We start from the raw sequence: 24,477 nt of genomic DNA, 5'->3' as shown, positions 1-24,477 counted from the left end.
CCACGGCACTCACTCTAGCCTGGGCAACAGAGTGAGACTCTGTCTCAAAAAAAAAAAAAAAAAAAAGAAATGGTGAAGTGTAATTTAACATGGTATGAACAAACGTCAATATTGACTATAAAGCTAATTTGCTCTTACATCTTTCCATATTATTTTCAGATCTGATGCAGAGAGTACAGCTGTCCACCTGGAAGCTTTGAAAAAGTTAGCACTGGCATTGCAGGAGAGAAAGTATGCTATTGAGGATCTGAAAGAGAAAAAGCAGAAAATGATAGAGCATCTGAATTTAGATGACAAGGAGTTAGTCAAAGAACAGACAAGTCACTTCGAGCAACGCTGGTTTCAGCTTGAGGACCTTGTTAAAAGGAAAATCCAAGTGTCGGTCACCAACTTGGAGGAGTTAAATGTGGTGCAGTCCAGATTTCAGGAGCTGATGGAATGGGCAGAAGAGCAACAACCCAACATCGCGGAGGCCCTTAAACAGAGCCCCCCTCCTGATATGGCTCAGAACCTTCTCATGGATCACCTGGCCATTTGTAGTGAACTGGAGGCCAAACAGATGCTCCTGAAATCACTCATGAAGGACGCTGACAGGGTGATGGCTGACCTCGGCCTAAATGAGCGCCAGGTCATCCAGAAGGCACTGTCTGATGCACAAAGGCACGTGAACTGTCTCAGTGACTTAGTGGGCCAGCGAAGGAAGTACTTAAACAAGGCCTTGTCCGAGAAAACCCAGTTTCTCATGGCGGTGTTCCAGGCGACCAGCCAAATTCAGCAACACGAGCGAAAGATAATGTTCCGTGAACATATCTGCCTGTTACCAGATGACGTGAGCAAACAAGTTAAGACGTGTAGGAGTGCACAAGCCAGCCTCAAGACCTACCAAAATGAGGTCACTGGACTTTGGGCCCAGGGTCGTGAATTAATGAAGGGAATCACAGAGCAGGAGAAGAGTGAAGTGCTCGGTAAGCTTCAGGAATTGCAGAGTGTCTATGACACCGTTTTACAAAAGTGTGGTCATCGGTTACAAGAACTAGAGAAAAATTTAGTTTCTAGGAAGCATTTTAAGGAAGATTTTGATAAAGCTTGTCATTGGCTAAAACAAGCAGATATTGTTACATTTCCTGAAATCAACCTAATGAATGAGAGTACTGACCTTCATGCACAACTGGCCAAATACCAACACATTCTTGAACAATCTCCAGAATATGAAAATCTTCTACTTACGTTACAAAGAACTGGACAGGCCATATTACCTTCGCTGAATGAAGTCGATCATTCCTACCTCAGTGAAAAGCTAAATGCTTTGCCCCAGCAATTTAATGTCATTGTTGCCTTGGCTAAAGATAAGTTCTATAAAGTCCAAGAAGCAATTCTTGCACGGAAAGAATATGCTTCCTTGATTGAGTTGACAGCCCAGTCTCTGAGTGAACTCGAAGCCCAGTTCTCGAAGATGAGCAAAGTCCCCACCAACCTGATCGTGGAAGAGGCTCTGTCTCTTCAGGATGGTTGCAGAGCTCTGCTGGGCGAGGTGGTGAGCCTCGGGGAAGCAGTGGATGAACTGAACCAGAAAAAAGAAAGTTTTCGCAGCACAGGTCAGCCCTGGCAACCAGACAAGATGCTGCACCTTGTCACCTTGTATCACAGGCTGAAGCGACAAACAGAACAAAGGGTTAGCTTGTTAGAAGACACCACGAGTGCTTACCAAGAGCACGAAAAGATGTGCCAGCAGCTAGAGAGACAGCTAGCATCTGTAAAAGCAGAGCAGTCCAAAGTGAATGAGGAAACGCTGCCTGCAGAGGAGAAGCTCAAAACGTATCACTCCCTGGCAGGAAGTCTCCAGGACTCGGGAATTCTACTAAAACGAGTGACCGTGCATCTTGAAGATGTCGCTCCACACCTGGATCCCTCGGCATATGAGAAAGCCAAGCATCAGATCCAGTCCTGGCAAGAGGAGTTAAAACTGCTGACTTCTGCCATTGGCGAGACGGTGGCGGAGTGTGAGAGCCGAATGGTGCAGAGCAGAGACTTCCAGACTGAGATGAGCCGCTCCCTGGACTGGCTGAGAAGAGTGAAGGCAGAACTCAGTGGGCCAGTGTGCCTGGACCTCAACCTACAGGACATCCAGGAGGAAATCAGAAAGACCCAGATTCATCAGGAAGAGGTCCAGTCCAGCTTAAGAATCATGAGTGCCCTGAGTAATAAGGAGAAGGAGAAATTCACGAAAGCCAAGGAACTGATCTCTGCTGATTTAGAACACACCCTCGCTGAGCTCTCAGAGCTCGATGAAGACATTCAGGAAGCTTTACGCACCAGACAGGTTAGTGTGACGGGACTTGGCTTTTCTTGTTTTCATTCTGCTTATCTGTAAGCAAGTATGAGAAATTTGGTTGGTTGGTTGGTTGGTTAGAATTGCTTCCTTAAATATTTCTTTTTTGACACTACATAGAATCACCTTCGACAGTGACGTAAAAGGATGCTTTAATTGCTTATGCACATGGTATTTGTTTTATGTGTTTTCCATGTTGACTCCACTTTTCTTCTAATAGTGCAATAGCTCCGTGATCTCTCACTTGTAGGAGAGATAATAAATGATATTGATAATATAATTAATACTATATGTTAGTATAATAATAACATTGATTAACAATGAATAGTTAATGATGCCCTTTTTAAACAATGTGAAACCCAGCCTTTCTGAGATAAGCGCTGAGTGAAGAGTCTCCCAGTGGAGAGAGGTAGGTTGGAAACATTGCAGCCCTGGACCTGACAATAAGCCTCTTTGTTTGTGGGGTCTCCCATTGGTTGCCTCATCTTTTCACTCCTTCTTCTCAGCGAGAGGCACCTCCCTTCCCTGTAGCACAGCAGAGGCAAGACTGGAATATTCATAACAACTTGACTTGAGGATAACAAAAAGAAATGGGAGCGGGTACAGTTTCCCAGACTGGCCTCCTAATTGCGGCTCGCTCTGTAGCTTGCAAGTGCTGTGCAGTCAGCAATAAGAAGAGATAAACATGCGCAAGGGATTACCTCCTCTAATTCCTTGGCCGCTTTTCTCTCTGTCTTCAGTCCCTCTGAATCCAGGAGATTTCAACCAACCATTTAGGTAAAAGATAGCTTTCCTCTGGATAATACGATAGCTAAAACCTTGGAGGAAGGTACGTCTGCGTTTTAATAGCAGCTATTCGATCTTAGGCAAATCACTTACATCCTTTAAGTCTCTGTTTTCTCTTTGTGGAAGAGGGATATTAATGCTTCCCTCGTTATTAGGTTTATCTGCTTAGCATAGGGCCTGATGTGAGGTAGGCCCCATGAATGTTAGCTGTGTTAACTTTATTTTCTGCATAAAGTTAGTACTTTAACTAGGAAAAATTTTATCTCAATATATGAGTAAAATCTTAATAAACTTCATCATATAATACTCTGACTTCTTAAACTAAAGTCCATTTAGTACACTTTGACCTTTTAATATTGATTCAAGGTCTTTGTTAGAAAAATTAAACTATTTTCCTATAGCTATTAATATAAATAGAGATAGTATATATAACCTAGAGTATAGAATAAGAACTGGAATTTTTATTCTTGAAAAACATCTGCCAGGTAAGATGCTCCTTTTGCTGTGGTGATTTTTGAACTAAAATCTTAAATGTATTGAGCTGTCTCTACTTCTGCCATCTTGCCTTATCGGTTGTCTCGGCCCAAACAACTGAAGGTCGGGGATCTGGGGCATTTCTGGTCTCCTCCACTGATTCTTCGCTCTGCCATCCCATTCTCTCCTTACTCAGTGCTGATGTCACCTGTACCTTCTCTGCCACTTCTCTGCCGCTCTGCTTGCACTGTCCTGGCCAGTTACAGTGTTTCTTTTCCTTCTGGGTTGGAAGGGGCCAGCCTCCCAGACTTAAACTTTTCTACTTTAGTTTCTATTCAAGACTCAGGGGGCTACTGTTTTCTTTCCAGAAATGGCTATTTGGTCTGGTCAATGCCAGTTTGGAAGTCTGGTGTTCTACTTCTAACCAGCGGAGGCATTACTGCACCTTGGCAAACGTTCAGTCTGCCACGTATCACTAAGCACCACATTCTTTATTTAGAGAGGGAGGGACGTTTCAGAATTACTCAAGATATCAACATAAATTTCTATTCCATTTCTGTCCTTATTTATTTAACTGCAATCATAAAATTATAACAGGAATAGCAGGATTATCTTTTTTACAAAAGAGAATAATGAACTATGCCACAAAATAATTGTATCAGTTTATCAATTCACTTATACATCTGTGAGACTGAGGTCTGGAAAAGACATAGAAAAACAAAAGTATTTCCTGCAAACACATTGCACCTGAGAGTTGATTATGCTTGCCATTGCTATTTTTCAGGCCACCTTGATTGAAATATACAGTCAGTGTCAAAGGTATTATCAAGTATTTCAAGCAGCTAATGACTGGCTTGAGGATGCCCAGGAAATGTTACAGCTGGCAGGCAATGGCTTAGATGTGGAGAGCACAGAGGAAAATCTCAAAAGCCACATGGAATTTTTCACTACAGAGGATCAGTTCCATAGTAACCTGCAGGAGCTCCAAGGCCTGGTGGCCAGCCTCGACCCACTCATCAAGCCGGCCGGCAAAGAAGACCTGGCACAGAAGACCGTGTCCCTGGGAGACAGGAGCCAGAGAATCATCCAGGACTCACATGCCCAGTTAGATCTCTTGCAGAGGTGTTTAAAGTTGTTTTGTACTTTATATTTCAGTGAAATGAATTTCTATGTAGAAAATAGTGATATACATTAAAATATAAATTCATTCTTCTCTATATTTATTGTCATCTTCTATTGATGTATTAAGTCAATACATCTCAAGATGTGTCTAGATTAATACATCTCTAGATACATTGTCTAGTATATCATTAGACATATTGACATCAGAGCTTCATGTTGCTTATTGATTTCTGTTGGACTCTTTCAAGATGTACAGCTCAGTGGCAGGATTACCAGAAAGCAAGGGAAGAGATTATTGAATTGATGAATGATGCAGAAAAGAGGTTGTCTGAGTTTTCTTTGTTGAAGACTTCTTCTAGTCACGAAGCAGAAGAAAAATTGTCAGAACACAAGGTCAGTTGTATTTTTTTAATATCTTTTAATTGTTATCGTAATTAATCTTTGCAATGTGATGGTTCCAGAAATAAATCAATAAATCTTAATTTCTCCCTGGGTTCTCTAAATATGATAAAGATACATTTAACCACATTTTATGGAAGTTTTAAGTTAGTTTAAATGCTATCACCTTTTTAGGTTTCTCACTGGCAATGCACAGCTAAGGTTTAAAAAAGACATTCAGGCCGGGCATGGTGGTTCATGCCTGTAATCTTAGCACTATAGGAGGCTGAGGTGGGAGGATCCCTTGAGCTCAGGAGTTTGACACCAGCCTGAGGAAGAGCAAGACCCCCTCTCTACAAAAAATAGAAAAAATTAGCCAGGTGTGTTAGTGCACGCCTATAGTCCCAGTTACTTGGAAGGCTGAGGCAGGAGGATCACTTTAAGCCCAGGAGTTTGAGGTTGCAGTGGGCTATGATGAACGCCACTACACTTCACCTAGGGTGACAGAGACTTTGTATCAAAAAAAAAGAAAAGACATTCAGAGCAATTTGCTTCTGATAAGGTGTGGCACATAGTAAATGTCAGTAAATACTTTCTATTGATAATTGATTAATTCAGATAAAACTCAAAAATTAATAACTGAGTCTCTCTCACATATCATAGCAATATAAGGAAGAATATAGCATACTGAAATGTCAAATATGGTTCACTTATATTTCTGTTTTTTTAAAATGGGACATCAAGTAGCAAATAAACTTTTGTTTTTAATAAATAAATAATTTAATAAATAATATTCACCTTACCTCTTTAAAAAATCTAAGCCTAACTCTGTTAAAAAGTAAATGTTGGCTGGGCACAGTGGCTTACACCTGTCATCCTAGCACTCTGGGAGGCAGAGGTGGGAGGACTGTTTGAGCTCAGGAGCTCGAGACCAGGTTGGGCAAGAGTGAGACCCGTCTCTACAAAAAATAGAAAAATTAACCTGGTGTGGCGGTACATGTCTGTGGTCCCACATACTCAGGAGGCTGAGGCAGGAGGATCACTTGAGCCCAGGAGTCTGAGGTTACAGTGAGCTATGATGACACCACTGCACTCTAGCCAGGGTGACAGAGCAAGACTCTGTCTCAGAAAAAAAAAAAAATGTTAAAGTGAGAGTTACTAGAGGAGAATAAATTTATATGGAAACATTTTTTTTTGTAAATAATTGTGGACTTTACCCAAATCCACAGAACTTTAAAAAAAAATCAGTCTCTCCTGTCTCATCTTTCTTCCTCCCCTGACCCTTCACCCCAGGCTTTAGTGTCAGTAGTTAACTCTTTCCATGAGAAAATTGTGGCCCTAGAGGAAAAAGCTTCACAACTGGAGAAAACTGGAAATGACGCAAGCAAAGCCACCTTAAGCAGGTCGATGACCACTGTCTGGCAGCGCTGGACACGTCTCCGCGCTGTGGCCCAGGACCAGCAGAAAATACTGGAAGATGCAGTGGATGAGTGGAAAGGCTTTAACAATAAGGTAATTTCCATTATTGATGGGCTCGAGTTATTTTTTTCCTCATTGGATATAATGTATTTTGAAAAACAGAATTTTGCTCCTTTTTGAAATCAGCCTTTTGAAAGTAAAAAGGCTTTTTTAAAATCTCTGTTTCAACTCTGGGAGGCTGAGGCAGGAGGATCACTTGAGGTCGGGAGTTTGAGACCAGCCTGAATAAGAGTGAGACCCCATCTCTACTAAAAATAGAAAAAATTAGCCGGATGTGGTGGCATGCGCCTGTCGTCCCAGCTACTCCAGAGGCTGAAGCAGGAGGATCATTTGAGACCAGGAGTTGAGGCTGAGCTAGGCTAACGCCACTATAGTCCAGTCTGGGCAACACAGCAAGACTTTGTCACAAAAAAAAAAAAAAAAATCTTTATTTCAATGAAAAGTAAATTATGAAACAAAATACAACATGCAATGGGCAATTTAGTCCCAAGTCAGGGTCAAATGATTTTAATTAGAAAACCAAGCAATTACATTCTGAAAAAAGGACAAGTCCATTTTGCTCCATTTGTTTTCTCACCTGGTCTTGAAAAAGTACAAAATACTTTTCCTTTGCCATGCAAATGAGTAGAAATGTAACTAATTTCCCAAATCTTATATTTAGTTTCTTCCATCTTTTAAGGATCCAATATTTTAAGCCACATCTTCCTTTATGACTCAAAGGCACACATTTATGTTAACTTAAATATTGAAAAAAAATTTTCGTTTGTTTAGTTTAAAAAAATCTTTGCTTGTAGCTCTGACTCAGGCAGGGGAAAGGCAATAAATGTAACCTAAACATTTGTACCCCCATAATATTCTGAAATAAAAATAAAAAATTCAAAAAATCCTTTTTTCTATATTATACATAGTCTTTGATTGCCCTGATATTATTTTGAGATTAAAGCTTTAAACCCAGAGTTATAGAGGTTGCTCATGTTTAATTTCCTGAAATTTAGCATTTATACATCATCTTTAACATGCTTCGATGCACTAGTGTCAAATGTGGCATTTATTGGAATTGCCCTGGTTTTTGGTTTTTTTTTTTTTTTTTTTTTCAGTTTTTTTATTGTTTGACTTCATGGTATGTACATTTGTCACCAGGTTAAAAAAGCCTCTGAAACGATTGATCAACTGCAAGATAAACTACCTGAGAGTTCAGTGGAGAAAGCTTCAAAAGCAGAACTCTTAGCTCTTCTTGAATATCATGACACATACCTTCTGGAGCTGGAACAGCTACAGTCGACGTTAGGCATGCTACGGCAACAAGCGCTGAGCATGCTCCAGGATGGGGCTGTCCCTTCCCCTGGAGAGGAGCCACCGTTCATGCAGGAAATCACAGCAATGCAGGATCGGTGCCTCAAGTAATTACACACCTGCTTTCATTCTCTGTTACTAACCTGGCCTTGAGCCAAAAGGACAAGTGTGGTACTTGGGTCTGGGGGTGCTCTATCATGCCACTCTAAAAATATGGGGATCTGTTCCCATCATCCGTGCTTTTCAGTTTTCTTAACTCTTCAGTCATTTACCTGACAAATAGATTAATATATCTGGTAGAACTTAGACATACAGTGATGAACCAAATAGACTCATTATCTACCTTCATGCAGTTTACAGTCAAGCAACAGAGATAGGGCCGCTACAGAAGCATTTCTGTCAAGTGTGAACAGGGAGCTAAGGGGATCCTAAGCAGAGACAACTGACGGAGGAGAGGAGTCAAAGAAGGCATCCCTTCAACAGAGGGATTTGAGCAGAAGACGGAGCTGGCTGGAGCCAGGCATTGTGTGGGAGGACAGTGTTGCAAACAAGGGAAAGACATGTAAGGAAGCCTAGGAGTAAGCAGGTCACCGTCCAGCAGCTCCTTGGGTGGTGGGGGAGAGCAAGGGTGATGCAGGAGAAATGAAGCTTGAGAGGGAAACGACTGAGAGCTGTTTAGAACTTGGGTTTGATAAAGCTGGGCAAGTCATTGGCTATAATGGATGACAGGGACATAGGAGCAAGGGTGGCACCAGAGTCCAGGTAAATAATAGCCATTGAATGGCAATGAATTTAGTAGAAAAAGAAAGTTAATTTTAATAATATGTAGCCAGCCTGATTCACTTCCTGGGCCAGAGGAAAAAAGTCATTAGATAATTTAATTTATATATTAACTAACATTAGTTCATACATGTGCCACATTTATATCTTTCAGTTATAGATGATGTCAGGGCAATCTGACACCATTTATTTAAACCTCTTAACCAAAGTTACATTAATTCGAAGACTTGACATTTGGACATTATTAACATTATTAATTTGTGAAATTTCTGAAGCTTGATTCTTTCTTTAAAAGGCTGTTTTTTAATAGCACAAACATTCCAATTACACATTACTTTTAAATGCCAGTGATTCTACACCATTTGAGTAGTTTTCCAAAGATAAAGTAAATAAATACTCAAATAATCTCTGAGCTACTTTAGATAAGAAAATTAATTGCAATTTAGTGGCATGGGAGAAAGTCAACTCTCAATTTTTCAGGGATAAATTATTCATTTCATATGACATATATTCTTCTGTTATGCTTGAACTGATGTTTTACTGCAAATTATTTGACGGTTTTGGGGAGGTGACTTTACTTAGAAAAAAATGCTAGGTTTCCCTTTCTGTATATGTTTTGGATAAATTATGTTGTGTGTTAGGGGATTCCTTTTATTTCAAATCAGCTTCTCTTTTTCCCTTTAATGTTTCTGAAGCATGCAGGAGAAAGTGAAAAATAACAGAAAGTTGGTAAAGCAAGAACTGAAGGACAGAGAAATAGTGGAGACTCAAGTCAATTCTGTGAAATGTTGGGTTCAGGAAACGAAGGAATATTTAGGAAATCCGACAATAGAAGTAGATTCTCAACTTGAAGAACTTCAGGTACAAAAATCTCCTCATTCCCTATACCCATTTAAAAAAAAAAGGCTGTTATTTTAATTAGACACACTTGTTTACATTTAATGAATATTGAATTAAAACATTTCAGAAATGTGTTATATACAAGACATTTAGTATTACTTCATGGGGTTTTCCTTTGTTTGTATAAAGTAGACATGCTTCATATTCAGATACTAAAGAAAAGTTTGGTTTTCTTTTAATACGTTTCTCTAATTCCACACTTAATCATATATTGATGAACAATATACAGCCTTTTTCCTATACCTGTAAAAATTGGCTCCCAGAAATTTTTTATTTTGATCTTTTCTTCAGATTCTCCTAACAGAAGCCACAAGTCACCGACAGAACATTGAGAAAATGGCTGAGGAACAGAAGAATAAGTACTTGGGTCTTTATACAATATTGCCTTCTGAACTCTCCCTTCAGTTAGCTGAAGTGGCATTGGACCTAAAGATACGTGATCAGGTAAACCCATGATTAAGACAGAGTAACTTTCTATTCTTTTGCAGGGTTAATCCTTTTGTATAAGAATGTTTGACTTTCACAACCATGTCTTCTTGGAAACAGTTAAAAAATAGATCACTATAAAACAGAAACATTGAATTAGAGGTCTTATTTGTGGGCAAGAAACACATGAGATGATTATAGGTATGAACAGTAATTCCATATAATTAAAGATAATTTATCTGTTTCCCCTCACCTTTACAAAATGACTTAAAGAAACAAACAAAAAGATATGTGTGTTCAACAAATATTGATTGAATACGCAGAATCTGACAGGCATTCTTCTAGCTGTTATGTCATTTCAGCAGTTCAGCAAGATATAAGTTAAGTGGGTGAAGATATTTGAGGAAAGAGAAAATAAAAGTAAGAAATGGAAATATAATAGGTTTTTAGGACTTTCTTGGTGGCTTAATTCTATAGCCATTAGTTTAGTTAAAACCATTCTATACGGGACAAAGAACAGATATACTCATTATAAACTGCTACATGAAATTGAAAGTAGTATCACGTTGTATGAACTATATAGTTCATGTGAGTGTGCCATACTTTTTGGGATGGCCAATGTATGTTGAAAAGTGTTTCAAAAATCTCATCAACATCCAATTCTACCGCACCATGATTTTGTCTAAACTAATATGTGCTGTTTTCTATTTTAAGTATTTAATTGATCTATTTAGCTTTTCTTAGACATTGGAAGGTCCATTTGGAAGGATGATTTGGCAAGTTTAGATCTTTAAAAAAGGGGGTTCAAATTTAAGTTTTCATTTTCTCTGCATACATTTCCCTATAATAGAGTTTTCATATGCATTCCATTTACTTTGGCACTCAAAATAATGAAGACCAAAAAGTAATCTTCTAATGGTGTGCTTCCTCCTACCAAAGAAGGTTTTTTTTTTTTTTAAGGGCTTTCATTTATATAAAGAAACATTTCTCCTCTTTACCGTCTTCTCTGCAGCATTTTATTCTAAGCAAGAGTGAATGTTTGTTATCAAATCAAACCAAAGCCACTAGGATTTGTAAATGTTAACTCATCTTTTTGCACCTTGCTTTCCATTGGCTGTGCCTAATGCTTTGTTGGCACACTACAGCGAGGCAGTTGGAAAGTCATGAAAAGAGTTAACTGATCATTAACAGCCTCTTATTAGAAGGTTCTTGGAAACAAATCCATGTGCTTCCAACTATTTGGGAAGGTTTCCATTTTATGAAGAAAAAGCCTTAGAGGAGTTTGTGTGCTCGAAGTCACAAAGTTAGTAAATGGAGAAGATGGGATTCAAACTCCGGTGTCTGTGCAGGCATCTAAAATAAGTATTCTGGAAATATTTGATAAGTGAATTGCTGTACATGCATTGCTTGTTCCTTTGCTAAAACGGCAGCAGGAACTATAAAATTCATATGAGTGTGCCATACTTTCTGTGGGCAATGTATGAAGATGGTGGGAAGTCAGGCATTGTGGAAAGCCAGGAAAGCTGGTAACTAACTGCACGTGGCTGGTTGCACCAAGTATATCAAAGCCAAAGCAGCGTTAACAGCCTAAATGTCTCTCATCAACATCATCTGAGATTTTTGTGTCATTATCCAATTTTAACCATGGTTGGCTCTGTGGTTGTCATTGATTATTTAGATCCAAGACAAAATAAAAGAAGTTGAGCAAAGCAAGGCCATGAGCCAGGAGTTCAGCCAGCAAATTCAGAAGATAGCCAAAGATCTCACAACTATTCTAACCAAGCTGAAAACAAAGACAGATAATTTAGCTCAAGCCAAAACTGAGCAAAAGGTAAGAAAGGATAAATGGAAATATAAGAGGTGCTACTGAATGAGTTAAATATTTTTTTGGAGTCAGTGTTATTTGGGGATGTAGAAAAAAGAATCTTTGTTAGCACTTTTTGTTGAAACCAGTTAGTAAAAGCAGGCAGTAAAGAAATTTTGTGACTATAATAGCACAGACCCACTTATATTTATGATTGAACTGTATTATTATAATAAATACATATGCATGTATGTATAAGAGAAAATAATGTCAAAAAACTAAACAATGATTTAGGAATACAGACCTGTAAACTCCAAAGTAAATTAAGTTCTTGGTGGTTAAACCTGCGTTCTCATTTTGTTGATGAGTTAAACAACTCTAATCCTTTTTTGGGTGGGGCAGAAGGAAAATGTTAGCCCTCTCGCTCAGCCTCATAGGAAGTAAACACCAGGATTACAACACATCCTGCTCTGCCTTTCCAACCGAAGAAATATAAATGGTCTGATCATAGTAGAATTATTCTTTATCATATTTGGCTTTGACAAAAATCAGTCTGATCTCGGAAAACCTAGAGACATTTATTTCTGTAGCCTAATGTTCTTTCATTTTGATGACCATGTAGGTGCTGGGAGAGGAATTAGATGGCTGTAATTCAAAGTTAATAGAATTACATGCAGTGGTACAAAAATTCTCGGAACAGAATGGCCAGCTGGGTAAGCCACTGGCCAAGAAGATAGGAAAACTGAGTGAACTTCACCAGCAGACCATTAGACAGGCGGAGAATCGGCTCTGCAAGCTCAGTCAGGTATGTTTTCCAGGCCAGTAATCAAAATTCTCTAAGGCAGAAACTTCAATGTTCTGCTTTTCTTTCTTGAAAGTAAATTAAAAAAAAATATTGACGGCAATGTGAGTACCTTAGGTGTAGCTTATTTCCTACCACACCTGTGTTCCTAAGATTTATATGTAAACCTGAGTTTATTTCATATCCAACCATATTATAAATTCACTGACAATGGAGATCATATAAATAGACTTTGAGGTGAATATTTTGTAAATTGGAGAAGTATTTTGTAAAGTGAATATTCATCCATGCACATATTTTATAAAATTAATTTAGGGTGCATTCAAATATCTTTAAGTAAGCTACATAGATATTAGCTTGCATTTACTTAATAGGTGCAGGTCACACACCCATCATAATTGTTAAGTGTAGACTGGACTTTTGCAAATCAATTAAGTATTGTTTGTTTAATCAGGGACAAGTTAAAACCAGGAGTTGGTAACCGAGGAATTACAGTGTTAAAACTTGGCATGCTCTAATTCCCTCTGCCACCTCCTTACCCAGTGGAGTGTGGAAGAAGGGGCAGAAAGCGAGATAGAGAAACAGGAGATGAGAAAAGGAGGGATTTTGCAAGCAGATTAAGAATTTGGGCTTTATCCTAAAGTCACTGAGAAAACTTTGAGAGATTTTCAACAGGGAAATGATTTTTTTATAACACCTTTAAGTGGCCAAGAAATTATAACAGTCAACCCCAAGGATCATTGCATCCATAGAGACAGAAGACTGATTTGTAGCACAAGAAGCAGAGTTTCCATTTGTTAACTGAATGTTAATGATTTTTCAGGCAGCATCACATTTAGAAGAATACAATGAAATGCTTGAATTAATTTTGAAGTGGATTGAGAAAGCTAAAGTCTTGGTCCATGGCAATATTGCATGGAATTCTGCAAGCCAGCTTCGGGAACAATACATTTTGCATCAGGTAACTTTAGGAAAAGTAATTTTCAAAGAGTAACAAAGAGCAATTTGGTTCAACTGCTAGACTGACAAAAGATTTAGAAGGCCATGTTGAAAAATTATTGTAGGTATCAGATAAAAAGAATGCTAAGGTAGCCCTAATGCGTTGTCCAGTGGTTTGACAGGAAGTAGCTACCCATGAGATTTCATGAGATTGTATAAATAAATATCCTCTGTGTTACCTAGACCTCCTTTTCTCCAAGACCCAAAACAGTCAGCCCTGTAGGATTCTTTTTATTTTTTTACATCTTCTTTGAAATAATTCTATGCAGGGATACAGTAGTCAATTCTTCCCCATGAAGAGTTGTAGCGAAGTGTGGAAAGATTATAGGCTCACACTTGGATTGGCAGGAAAACTCTACCGTTTAGGGTTGTGTGATTGGGAGCAGAATACTTTGCCTCTCTGAATTCTGTCTTCTCATTATTTACATACAGATGTAAATAACATTCATATCTCAGACTTATCATGAGGATCATACGGTTTAACATATGTGAAAGTATCTACCTGGCAGGTTCAGGTGCTCAAGAGGAGCTCTCCCGTCTCCTTCCCTCAGCCTTCTGCCTGCTCTGCCGTCCGGCCTCCCACAGGAGGTGCGGGTCAGCTGGGAAGAAGCCATGAGGCCACATCACATGCAGGCTGCATTACTTCATTTCCTCTGAAGTTATGTGACAAAAATGTTCCTTTCCTCTCACTCACATCATCCAGGAAATTCTGTCATCCTTTCATAACTTAGGCTTGAATTAGATGTAGATATTTAACAAGCCAGTTATCTTGCAATGAAATATAAAATGACTTTAATATAAGTTACATGGATATCCTCAAGTATTCTAGATTTTCTGTCTTATATGATTTATGTATACATGTAGCTTTTAAATTAATCCTGTTTTCCATTCTGTAGTTTGCAGGATTATAGATCAAAGCCTCTTTCCCTCCTTTTCTTTTTTTTTTTGAGACAGAGTCTCACTCTGTTGCCCAGGCTAGCGGGAGTGCCGTGGCGTCAGCCTAGCTCACAGCAACCTCAAACTCCTGAGCTCAAGTGATCCTCCTGTCTCAGCCTCCCGAGTAGCTGGGACTACAGGCATGCGCCACCATGCCCGGCTAATTTTTTCTATATATATATTTAGCTGTCTGTATAATTTCTTTCTATTTTTAGTAGAGATGGGGTCTCGCTCTTGCTCAGGCTGGTCTCGAACTCCTGAGCTCAAACGATCCGCCCACCTCGGCCTCCCAGAGTGCTAGGATTACAGGCGTGAGCCACCGCGCACGGCCGCCTCCTTTTCAGAATACTTTAACAGCTCCTCATTTTTTCCTGAATCCACTATCTTCCTTCTCTGATTAATCTTGCACACTCCTTTCAAGATACCTTTCTTAAACAACTCCAATCTTTTGCTTTAAGGTATGCTTATATATGTTAACAGACAAGTAACAATTGACTTGGAAACAATGAAAAGATATCTAACCTCATTAGAAATCTAGAAATGCAACATTTAAGCAAAAAAGAGAGGGAGAGAGAAAATTTTAACTTTCAAGTTAAAACTTTTTTTTTCAAGTTCATATTTAAGGAAGTGAGAACTCTCAGACACTGCTGGTAACATGGTAAAATGGTTTTGAAAAACAATTCGCAAATATATGGTGGTTGTCAGAAATGTTACCACTCTGATATATTGATCATCTTTTTCGGACTCATTATTAGGTCAGTAATCCAAAATGTGGAAAATATTTTGTGCAGTATTAATAACAGTGGTAAAATTTTAAAGAAAACTTACATGTCAAATATTTTTTCTGAGTAAATGTTTGCACATAATGGAATATAACATGGTCCTTAAAGTGATCATGACGGCTTTTTTTCCAATGGCTTCTGCATTCATTTATTCAACAAACACATATAGAATACTTTCCCACAGTAGGAATTTTGGTAGGCGTTTGGAATACAAAGAAAACTCTCTGTTGTGGTCCAAGGAGTCAATCATTTAGAGGAGGGGACAGATGAAAAGGAGACAATTAGAATACAGTGTGATAAATACAGGGAGAGAGGGCCCAGGGTACCGATGGAGCCCACAGGAAGGTGCTCAACTCAGACCACCGGGGTTACAGAGGAAGGGGAAGGAAGGCTGCTTAGGAAAAGGTGATATGGAGTGAGCCCAGAAAAACCCCACAGGGGACTTGTGGAATGTGTTTTAGATAACGCCCTGGGGGAAACCCTAGAAGTAAGAGTGAAGGGTGGGTGCCCTTTTTGGTGCCCTGGGGCTCATTTTGGTGCTGGGAAGAGGGATAAGAGATAAGAATAAAGAGATAAGACAGATCCTGAAAGCCTGTCAGGAATTTGGACTTTATCCTAAAGTCACTTTAAAGCCTTTGAAATAGATATTCTGGCAAGTGACAATTCAGACTTGTATTTTAAGAAAGCTAACAGCAGCCTGTGGACAACAGATTGCTGAAGGTGAGACAACGTAAGAGTGGTTTCGATATTCCGGGAGAAAATGACAAGGCCTCTCTTTGGAGATTGAGAGGAGAAGACAAAATTAAGAGATATTAAGGAGCTAGAATTCCTCGATTTGGAGACTTTTGGATGTGGGTGAGAGAGAGGGAAACGCCAAGGACGATTCCCAAGTTTTTAGGACTTGGGCAGTTGGGTGGGCACTGGGGAAGGGGCTTCAGGTACTGGGGTCATCTGGCGCAGATGCTCAGGAGAGAACGCAGACTATAGACATTGTTTGGGGCGTTCTCATGTGCCTCCTTTAGGGATTAAAGCTGCCTGAGTTTATTCAAAAAGATTACACAGTGAGAAAATCTGTGTTCTAATATCAGGTGAAAAAGAGAGATGGAAAACCATAGGTATATTATGATCTCTGTTACCTAACAATATGCCCAAATGTATCAGCAGTTATGTCTTAAAGTCATCTCTGGGTTATGAAACGATGGGATATTTTTATTTTCTTCTTTATATTTTCAATATTTTCTAAGATATATATTTTCTATAATACATATGTATTACATCCATTGTGAGAAAAGAAAGTACTTTATTTTTTAAAATAGGGTCTATTGCTTAAGAATAGTATCCCATCTCCCATTTCTGTTGTTTACACGTCACATACCCCACTAACTGCACACTCGGTGCTCACCTACCTCTTTGCCTTTGCATGTGCTGTTCCCTCAGTGCGAACTATCTTTCCTCCTTCTCCCCGTCTTTCAATTTGCAAACATCCTTCTGACTGAGCTCAGATGTGACTCTTCCAAGGGCCCCCTCCCAACCTTCCAGCAAGTTGGAGCACATCTCGCCTGTGTCACCCCTTAACACTGGCTTCTCTTTCACTTTGCATGTTGTATAATGCATAGTGTATGGTTATTTAGCCATTTGTATTACTGCTAGACCCAGTTGATGATAGTGTTCTGAATGGCGAGGGCTGTGTTTCTTCTCTTGGTATTGCAGGTAGCTTTTGTCTCACCTAAAGCAAGTGATCCATGGTTTTTGTTTGTAATGCTCTTAATTTTCTTTTCTTAGATTAATATGCACTTAGGTCTTAGATATAGAATAGGGAAGCTGAAAAGTACTTCTTTAATTTTAATATGGGAAAACTTAGACCCAGAGACATGATTAAGACACCCAAGGTGTTTCAGCTTTGCCACTGGTAGAATACTCATGTCCCGACTCTCACAAGGGGACAGCTTGGAGTTGACAGAGCTTGAGCCTCACGGCCCCACACTTTGTAACACGTGGCCTCTGCACAATGTCTATAGTTCCTGAACTATGATTTGGTTTTTTGTGAGAAAGGGATAACAGTAGGTGCCTACCAAGTGGGGAGTGGGCACAGGGGTGTAAAGGTTAAACACAGTAACGTACACACAGAACCTACACAGAACACTTTATAACTCACCATATTGAATACCTATACCTCTCTGTCTACCTGTCAATGTCACGAATATTGACAATTCACTCTAGACCCTGCTGGAAGAATCTGAAGAAATTCACAGTGACCTGGAAGCAATGACTGAGAAATTACAGTGCCTCACTAGCGTGTACTGTACAGAAAAAATGTCCCAGCAAGTGGCAGAATTGGGACGAGAGACTGAGGAGTTGAGACAGATGATCAAAATTCGTTTGCAGAACCTCCATGATGCAGCTAAGGTACAAAAAGAAAAAGAAAAAGAAAGAAAGTAAAAAATAAAGTCTATCATTAAAAGAAAATGGCAATGCCACTATGGAAACACAATGTTCACCTGTAATATGGTTTCTTGACTATGATGTTTTTCTTCATCTGTGACTTTGGTCTTCGAGTGCAGTATATTGATAATCAAGTGGTTTTTACACTCCAGGATATGAAAAAATTTGAAGCAGAGCTAAGAAACTTACAAGCTGCTTTGGAGCAAGCCCAGACAACCCTGACTTCTCCAGAAGTTGGACGTCTTAGTCTCAAGGAGCAACTCTCTCATCGACAGGTAAACAAAAATAACTTAGGGTGAGTGGGTGGGGACCTATATTTTACAAAGAGCATAACAAGGAAAAATACTTCTTAAACTTGGCAATGTTTAAAAAATATTCCTTGCAAAATAGTCATAACTTGTAACATAGCTCTGATTTAGTACATGTCTTTTGCTTATGAAATAAATGATTACAATATGAAATCTTTGAACTATAAAATCCCATTTTCAGCATCTGTTGTCTGAGATGGAGTCACTAAAGCCAAAGGTGCAAGCTGTGCAGCTCTGCCAGAGTGCCCTCCGGATCCCCGAGGACGTGGTCGCCAGCTTACCGCTGTGCCACGCTGCTCTGCGCCTGCAGGAGGAGGCCAGCCGGCTGCAGCACACGGCCATCCAGCAGTGCAACATCATGCAGGCAGGTGCTGCGGGGCCCACGCGGCAGAGCAATCTCGCATGAGTCATGGGCTTCTTTTCTTAGCATTGTGTGGGCTCAGCCATCAAAACACATCCAGAGTGTTAAATTTGACAGGCTGTTGTGGTTTTATAAAATAAGGAGATTAAAATACTGTCATTCGGATCACCCTCAAAAGCCTTGGGAAAGCTATATAAAAAATATCCTTTGGGTGAAAACTATCTTGTAGTGATATTTTCTATAAAGAACAACTCACAAAGGTCAATTTCATATGCAATTATATATTTTTATCTCTTATTATTCACCTGAGGATCATCTAGAACCTCGTAATATGGGTTAGCTATTATCCTATGTTACAGAAAGTTTTTTCATTTCAACTTATTGAGGTATTAAATTCATTTTCTTTTGAGCATCTAAGAAGTGAACTCAAGTTCAACTCTTAGTCTCTTCACCTAATAAGAGAAAATCATTTACCATAAAGGAAAGACACTAGTTGTCTTATATCTCCTTTCAAGTAATATTTCCTCCTTTATCCAAAAAATTGCATAAATAGCTTCTGATTAAAATCGCTAGTGGTGCATTTGGCCAACTATCCTTGCTCCTCACGATATCTTGTGATTTGTTAGACAGTAAATTCGTGGGTCTAGAAGTCATGGGTAATTCATGTTTTTATCCCCTACTACAGTGCTTAGTCTAGTGTCTTATTTATATGTTCAGTATTTCTTGAATGGAAAAATGAAATAATCATGTTTTCCGTTCTGCTTCCCACCTTCTGACCATTATGTTCCATCCTCAGGACGGAGAAGAGAGAATCCTAATTACTTAACTATTTTTGATTCCATCCATAATTTTGCTACAATATTTTAGAGAGAAATCTCTGAAATGTCTAAGTAAAGTTAAGAATTTAAACCATCTAGGGATTTTACCCATCATTTCTTTATTCCCTAGACACACAGGTGAATAGGAGTTAACATTACAGTTTAGCAGACATGGTACAGAATCACCCACTTACTGATAGAGAAATAAAATTATGTGTGTGTGTGTGTGTGTGTTTTTCCAAAGGAGGCTGTGGTGCAGTATGAACAATATGAGCAAGAAATGAAACATCTCCAGCAACTGATAGAAGGAGCTCACAGGGAAATTGAGGATAAACCCGTGGCCACCAGTAACATCCAGGAGCTGCAAGCCCAGATTTCTCGGCATGAGGTGAGACTGGAATGTAGGCAGAATACCCAGGGCAGGAAACTGGCTTGATTAGAATATATGTTGGTTTCTGGTGAATAAAAGAGGAAATTTTCCCCTGTCCTGCATGGCTTGGTTAGAATATATGGTTGATTTCTATAAATGAAAGAGAAATGTTTCCCCTTTCCTGCATGTAGTGTGTTCAGATTTTGGGCAGCCTCTTTGACCGTCTTTGCATCTTGAGTGCAATTTTTGCTGATCCAGTAACATGAATCTTTCCCTTGATTTTACAACCTCTTAAAACATCTCCATTGAGACCCACTGATTGTCTCCTGAACCCAGAATTCTCATGATTAATGCACTCAAACACAGTCTACTTCCTGTTTTTAAAACCCACAAGCAACAGCAAAGCTCAAAGCTTTGCTACGTTGATCACCCTCTTAACAAAGGAGAATTTCATAGCAAAAAGAAAATTTGTTCTTTCAAATATTCAGTCATTTTGGTCCCTTTCACCAAAATCAGAGGATGGTCCATGTTTTTACTTTACTAATTTTCAGATTGGGCCTGTTAGCATTTCCCCCATTTTCAAATGTCCCTCCTTCCTTGTTCCTTTGGCATCATTATGACCTTAGGACATGGACACTCCTTGTGCAGACCTGGTCTCAAAGATCATAGCTCTCCAGTAACTGAGCAGTGAATTTCCTTTCCTAACTTGTCAATTCTGTATAAGTCAAGTACACTCTTTCTCTTGGGAGCTGGTTCATAGCACCATGAATTTTCGTAAGCAACTGGGAGGGAGGCATCTTATTTCTCTGTGCCAAGGATAGACATTTAGTTTACCCTTCCATCTGCTCTATTTTAACTTTGCCATGAGAGCAACGAACTATTTTTCCAAACCAAATATCATAATTAGATTCTCAGAAGATTAAAGTGTAGCCTTTTAAAGATAGAAAAGCTTATCCCCCATTCTCCAAATGCAATTAATTCTTTAATTTCTTGACATATACAATACACTAATCACTTATATATTATTTACAAAATAATTTAAATATCCCACCCACATTTACTCCTGCAACTGTAGACATCTATGTTAACAATTTCTCTTAGGCACTGGTTAAATGAAAATATGTTGTGCAAATTTTGAGACCACTGTTTATGTAACACATATATTTAGCCTATATATTACATATTTATTTTGAAACTATTTTTAATCACATTTCATAAGATCCAGAATTTTGTTGTAACAACTCTTCTTCTCTCATGGTACAGAAAATATTTTTTTTAAATCTTGTCTGGAATAATAATGATAATTACTAAAGTTTTTTGTTTTATGTTTTTAAAAATAATTTACAATGTTTTACATCATTTTTATAACAACACTATGAGGTAAGAATTTTTTTGTCATCTCCATTTTACTGATAAGAAAACTGATTTTTTTCAAGTGACTTCCAGAGCTCCCAAATCTAGAAACTGATTGAAAAGTGAACTCAAACCCAGTATCTTTGGCTCCAAATTCTGTGATTTTTCCACTGTAGCAGAAACTATTTGGGCTTCTTCATTGTACAAAAGAGAATAATGAAGTCCCAGGAAAATAAATGACTCACCCAAGGTTGCAGAGTGAGCTTGCAACATAGTCAGCAGCAAACTGTGCCTTCCTAACTCCTATTTCAGTGATCTATTTATTTTGTTCCATTTTCTCCTCACAATTCTGAACATTAGTGTTGACATCTGTTAGTTCTGTCATGTTATTTAGAACACATTTTCATGTAAAACATGATGCAGTCCTCTGTGAGGTTCATTGTATGTGTAAAACAAACATAGGAAGGAAAGTGTCCAGTAGAGAAAGCCTGACTGAGGATCACATAAAAATTAGGAAGAGGGTTTTTTCCTGTATTTTCAATCTGCATTTAATTGAATTTCAATCTTAAGGTGACTCTGGTTTCCATTTAACTCATAAAAATAACTAATAATTTATGATTTGTAAGGAACTTACATTTTATTTTCTGTAATTTTTGAAAGGTTGCATTTAATTTGAAAAAATTATCCGGCCACTTTTAAATCACAGGAGAGAATACTCACCCCTCTTTGCTCTCCACCTGACACAGGTGGCCTGCCAGGAGCCTGCTGCCCACAGAGGGCGACTTTTCTTTGAGTGGCCACTGTCTCTGAGATTCCCACCTTTATAAACATTTTCAGAATTACCTAGTAAAAATTTAAATACATACGTGTGTGTGATTCCTGAGAATGGGTAACACATTAACCCAGTGCTTCATTTTATTTTAGTGGATTTGATCACAGATGAATAACCAACACATGAAGGTAATGAGGTACAAGCAGGTTTACACTTAAAGAAGAAAGTTCTAGAGTACTATTTCTCAAAGAGAGTTGCGTACATTAGAGTCAGATGGGCTAACTATGAAATGCAGATTCTCATAAACCTAGTAAATCAAAATCTTTGGAAGTGATGACCAAAGTTGCATTTTTAACAAACAACCCAAATGAGTTTTATACACAATAAAGTTGAGAATTCCAGCTTAGGAAACTGAGCTCACTGTCAGTACACCTTTGCAGGGTACTGCAGTAGGGAGCTATGCCCAGCCATATGGTTACAAAGGGTACAAGGGCTCAGACTAACTCTGTCTTCACAAAGAGTCCTCAGATTTCCCCTAATGCTGCAAGCCATGGTAAGAAAGCTTAGAGACTTGGAATTTAAGGAGTTCAGTAAGCTGATAGATGTCTTCCACATGTGCATGTTAACTAAATATAAGAAGTATCATTTTTGATTGTCCATGTGCTAGCCACTAGACAGATGTAGTAAATAGCTATTTTATCACTGTTTTTTCCTTAAAGAGCCCTAGGAGGTTTAATTAAGTGTCCACATCCTCAGAGGTAAAGAAACAATGATTTCTACTTTTTTTAAATCCTTGGATTAAAAATTCCTAAGATATTAGAAGTCAAGAAAACAGCCTGCTGGCTGGGATCTGCTGGACTGTTTTCCCCTGCAGTAAGTTTTTATTGGGAGAGAAAAAACAAGCAAAACGACAATAATAACAAGATATATATATATATATATATATATATATATATATAGTGTGTGTGCATGTGTGTGTGTGTGTTTTATACACATATATAGTTGGCCCTTCATATCTGTGAGTTCCACATCCATGTATTCAACTGACAATGGATGGAAAATATTTGAAAAAACAATGGATGGTTGCATCTGTACCTATTCATGTTTTTTTTCTTGTCATTATTTCCTAAACAATACAGTATAACACCTATTTACATAGCACTTACTGTGTATTAGGTATTATAAGCAATCTAGAGATGATTTAAAGTATTCGGGAGAATGTGTGTAGGTTATATGTAAATACTATGCTATTTCATATCAGGGACTTAAGCATCCGTGGATTTTGATATCCAAGGAGGATCCTGGAACCATTCCCCTTCAGATACAGAGGGATGACTGTATATATAGATATATATACACAAATATATACATATATAGATATATATACACATGCAATCATTTTAAAGACAATGACATTTAATGTCTCTGTCACTAAATGAAAGCTTCTTAGGCAAAGGGCCAGATGAAAGGGATAAAAAATAGTAATAGTTTTATACTTTCAGGATTCATGTTTTGGAGCATACATTTTCATATTTTAAAGATGCAAGAAAATATGACTTCAGCATTTAATAATTATTACATTTAATATTTAGGCAAAAAGCATAACGTTAATATTTTAGATTTACCATACTCCTAAAATGAATCTACAGTTACCTTCTTAAGAGCTATGTGCTGTCCAGAATATATTTCCTATGAGCTTTTAGTAAAAATTTAAAAATCTGTATCTTTCACAATAATTTTTTTCCAAAGGCAAATGGAATTAAAAGCCATTCAATTTGAACTGCACATGAAATTCAGAGCTCTAGTTTGAAGCATCAGCAACATTTGAGACATGATGGAGCACATGAAAGAAAATCTGATGAATATACAGAATTTATTTGGGGGGTAATCTGCATAAGAAAGTGAAGTTTCCTATGCAATATCTAACTTACCCAGAAAAAAAGAAACCAGGAACAGGAACAGACAGGGAGTTTACTGTATGATTCTAACCATAATAACTGACTGTCATCTATGTTGGATGTACTCAGCATGGTAAGAGCTGAGCATTGCATTTTGTTGTAGCTTTAGTCATCACATGACCTAATTTCCATGGCATGAACCATCTGGTAAATTTCAGATGCTTTCGCGTTTGCATGAAAGTTGCCAGTTCTTAATGTTCGTGGTTCAGTATGGGGCATCTCTCGCGATTAGATGGGGCATCTCTCACTTGCATCGCACGGTTTCTCTTTCGGTGGCGCCGCCAGCTTCCCGCACTTGTGCGGGTCGGGTGGGCCGGGCGGCTGCGGCGCGGGGGTCGGGCCGAGTCGCCGCCTGCTCCGCCACATCCTGCCTCCCCGGCTGGGCCGCGGCCGCCGCCCGGCGCGGCTCTGCGCTCCCATTGGCCGGCCCTGCAGGAAGGTGAACGCTACTACTTCTGTTTCCTTTTGATGCTGCTCTGACACCCCGCGGGCGGGGGGATGTTTCCTCAGGAGCTGGCTCAGAAAATCAAGGGCTACCAGGAGCAGATCGCCTCTTTGAACTCCAAGTGCAAGATGCTGACGATGAAAGCCAAGCACGCCACCATGCTTCTGACGGTGACCGAGGTCGAGGGGCTGGCGGGAGGCACGGAGGACCTGGACGGGGAGCTCCTCCCCACGCCCTCGGCCCACCCCTCCGTGGTCATGGTAAGGCTCCAGCCGGTCCTGGCCGCTCTGCTCTTCTGACCCGGGCCGGCCAGCGGCTCCACGTTCCCTCTCCACGGTTGATTTCAGAGATCAGCCTTAG

The 24,477-nt window shown here is 39.0% G+C and overlaps 1 protein-coding gene across 1 annotated transcript in view; it reads left to right on the top strand.

Annotated features, from left to right (window-relative positions):
* Nucleotides 1-24,477, top strand: part of SYNE1 (spectrin repeat containing nuclear envelope protein 1) — a 425,086-nt gene that overhangs the window by 246,922 nt on the left and 153,687 nt on the right. Inside the window, exons 76-90 of the mRNA XM_069488737.1 lie at nucleotides 160-2,320; nucleotides 4,374-4,711; nucleotides 4,960-5,104; nucleotides 6,383-6,601; nucleotides 7,709-7,968; nucleotides 9,337-9,502; nucleotides 9,833-9,985; nucleotides 11,646-11,798; nucleotides 12,394-12,576; nucleotides 13,397-13,534; nucleotides 17,511-17,696; nucleotides 17,885-18,007; nucleotides 18,222-18,404; nucleotides 19,464-19,607; nucleotides 24,183-24,377. Of these exons, the coding sequence (XP_069344838.1) occupies nucleotides 160-2,320; nucleotides 4,374-4,711; nucleotides 4,960-5,104; nucleotides 6,383-6,601; nucleotides 7,709-7,968; nucleotides 9,337-9,502; nucleotides 9,833-9,985; nucleotides 11,646-11,798; nucleotides 12,394-12,576; nucleotides 13,397-13,534; nucleotides 17,511-17,696; nucleotides 17,885-18,007; nucleotides 18,222-18,404; nucleotides 19,464-19,607; nucleotides 24,183-24,377 (4,747 nt within the window). The remainder of the gene's footprint in view (nucleotides 1-159; nucleotides 2,321-4,373; nucleotides 4,712-4,959; nucleotides 5,105-6,382; nucleotides 6,602-7,708; nucleotides 7,969-9,336; nucleotides 9,503-9,832; nucleotides 9,986-11,645; nucleotides 11,799-12,393; nucleotides 12,577-13,396; nucleotides 13,535-17,510; nucleotides 17,697-17,884; nucleotides 18,008-18,221; nucleotides 18,405-19,463; nucleotides 19,608-24,182; nucleotides 24,378-24,477) is intronic.

The sequence above is a fragment of the Eulemur rufifrons genome, chromosome 15 (assembly GCF_041146395.1).
Source record: "Eulemur rufifrons isolate Redbay chromosome 15, OSU_ERuf_1, whole genome shotgun sequence".
NCBI classification, from domain to species: Eukaryota; Metazoa; Chordata; class Mammalia; order Primates; family Lemuridae; genus Eulemur; species Eulemur rufifrons.
The sequence above is the reverse complement of the archived record's forward strand: the minus strand, read 5'-3'. Positions and strand labels throughout refer to the sequence as shown.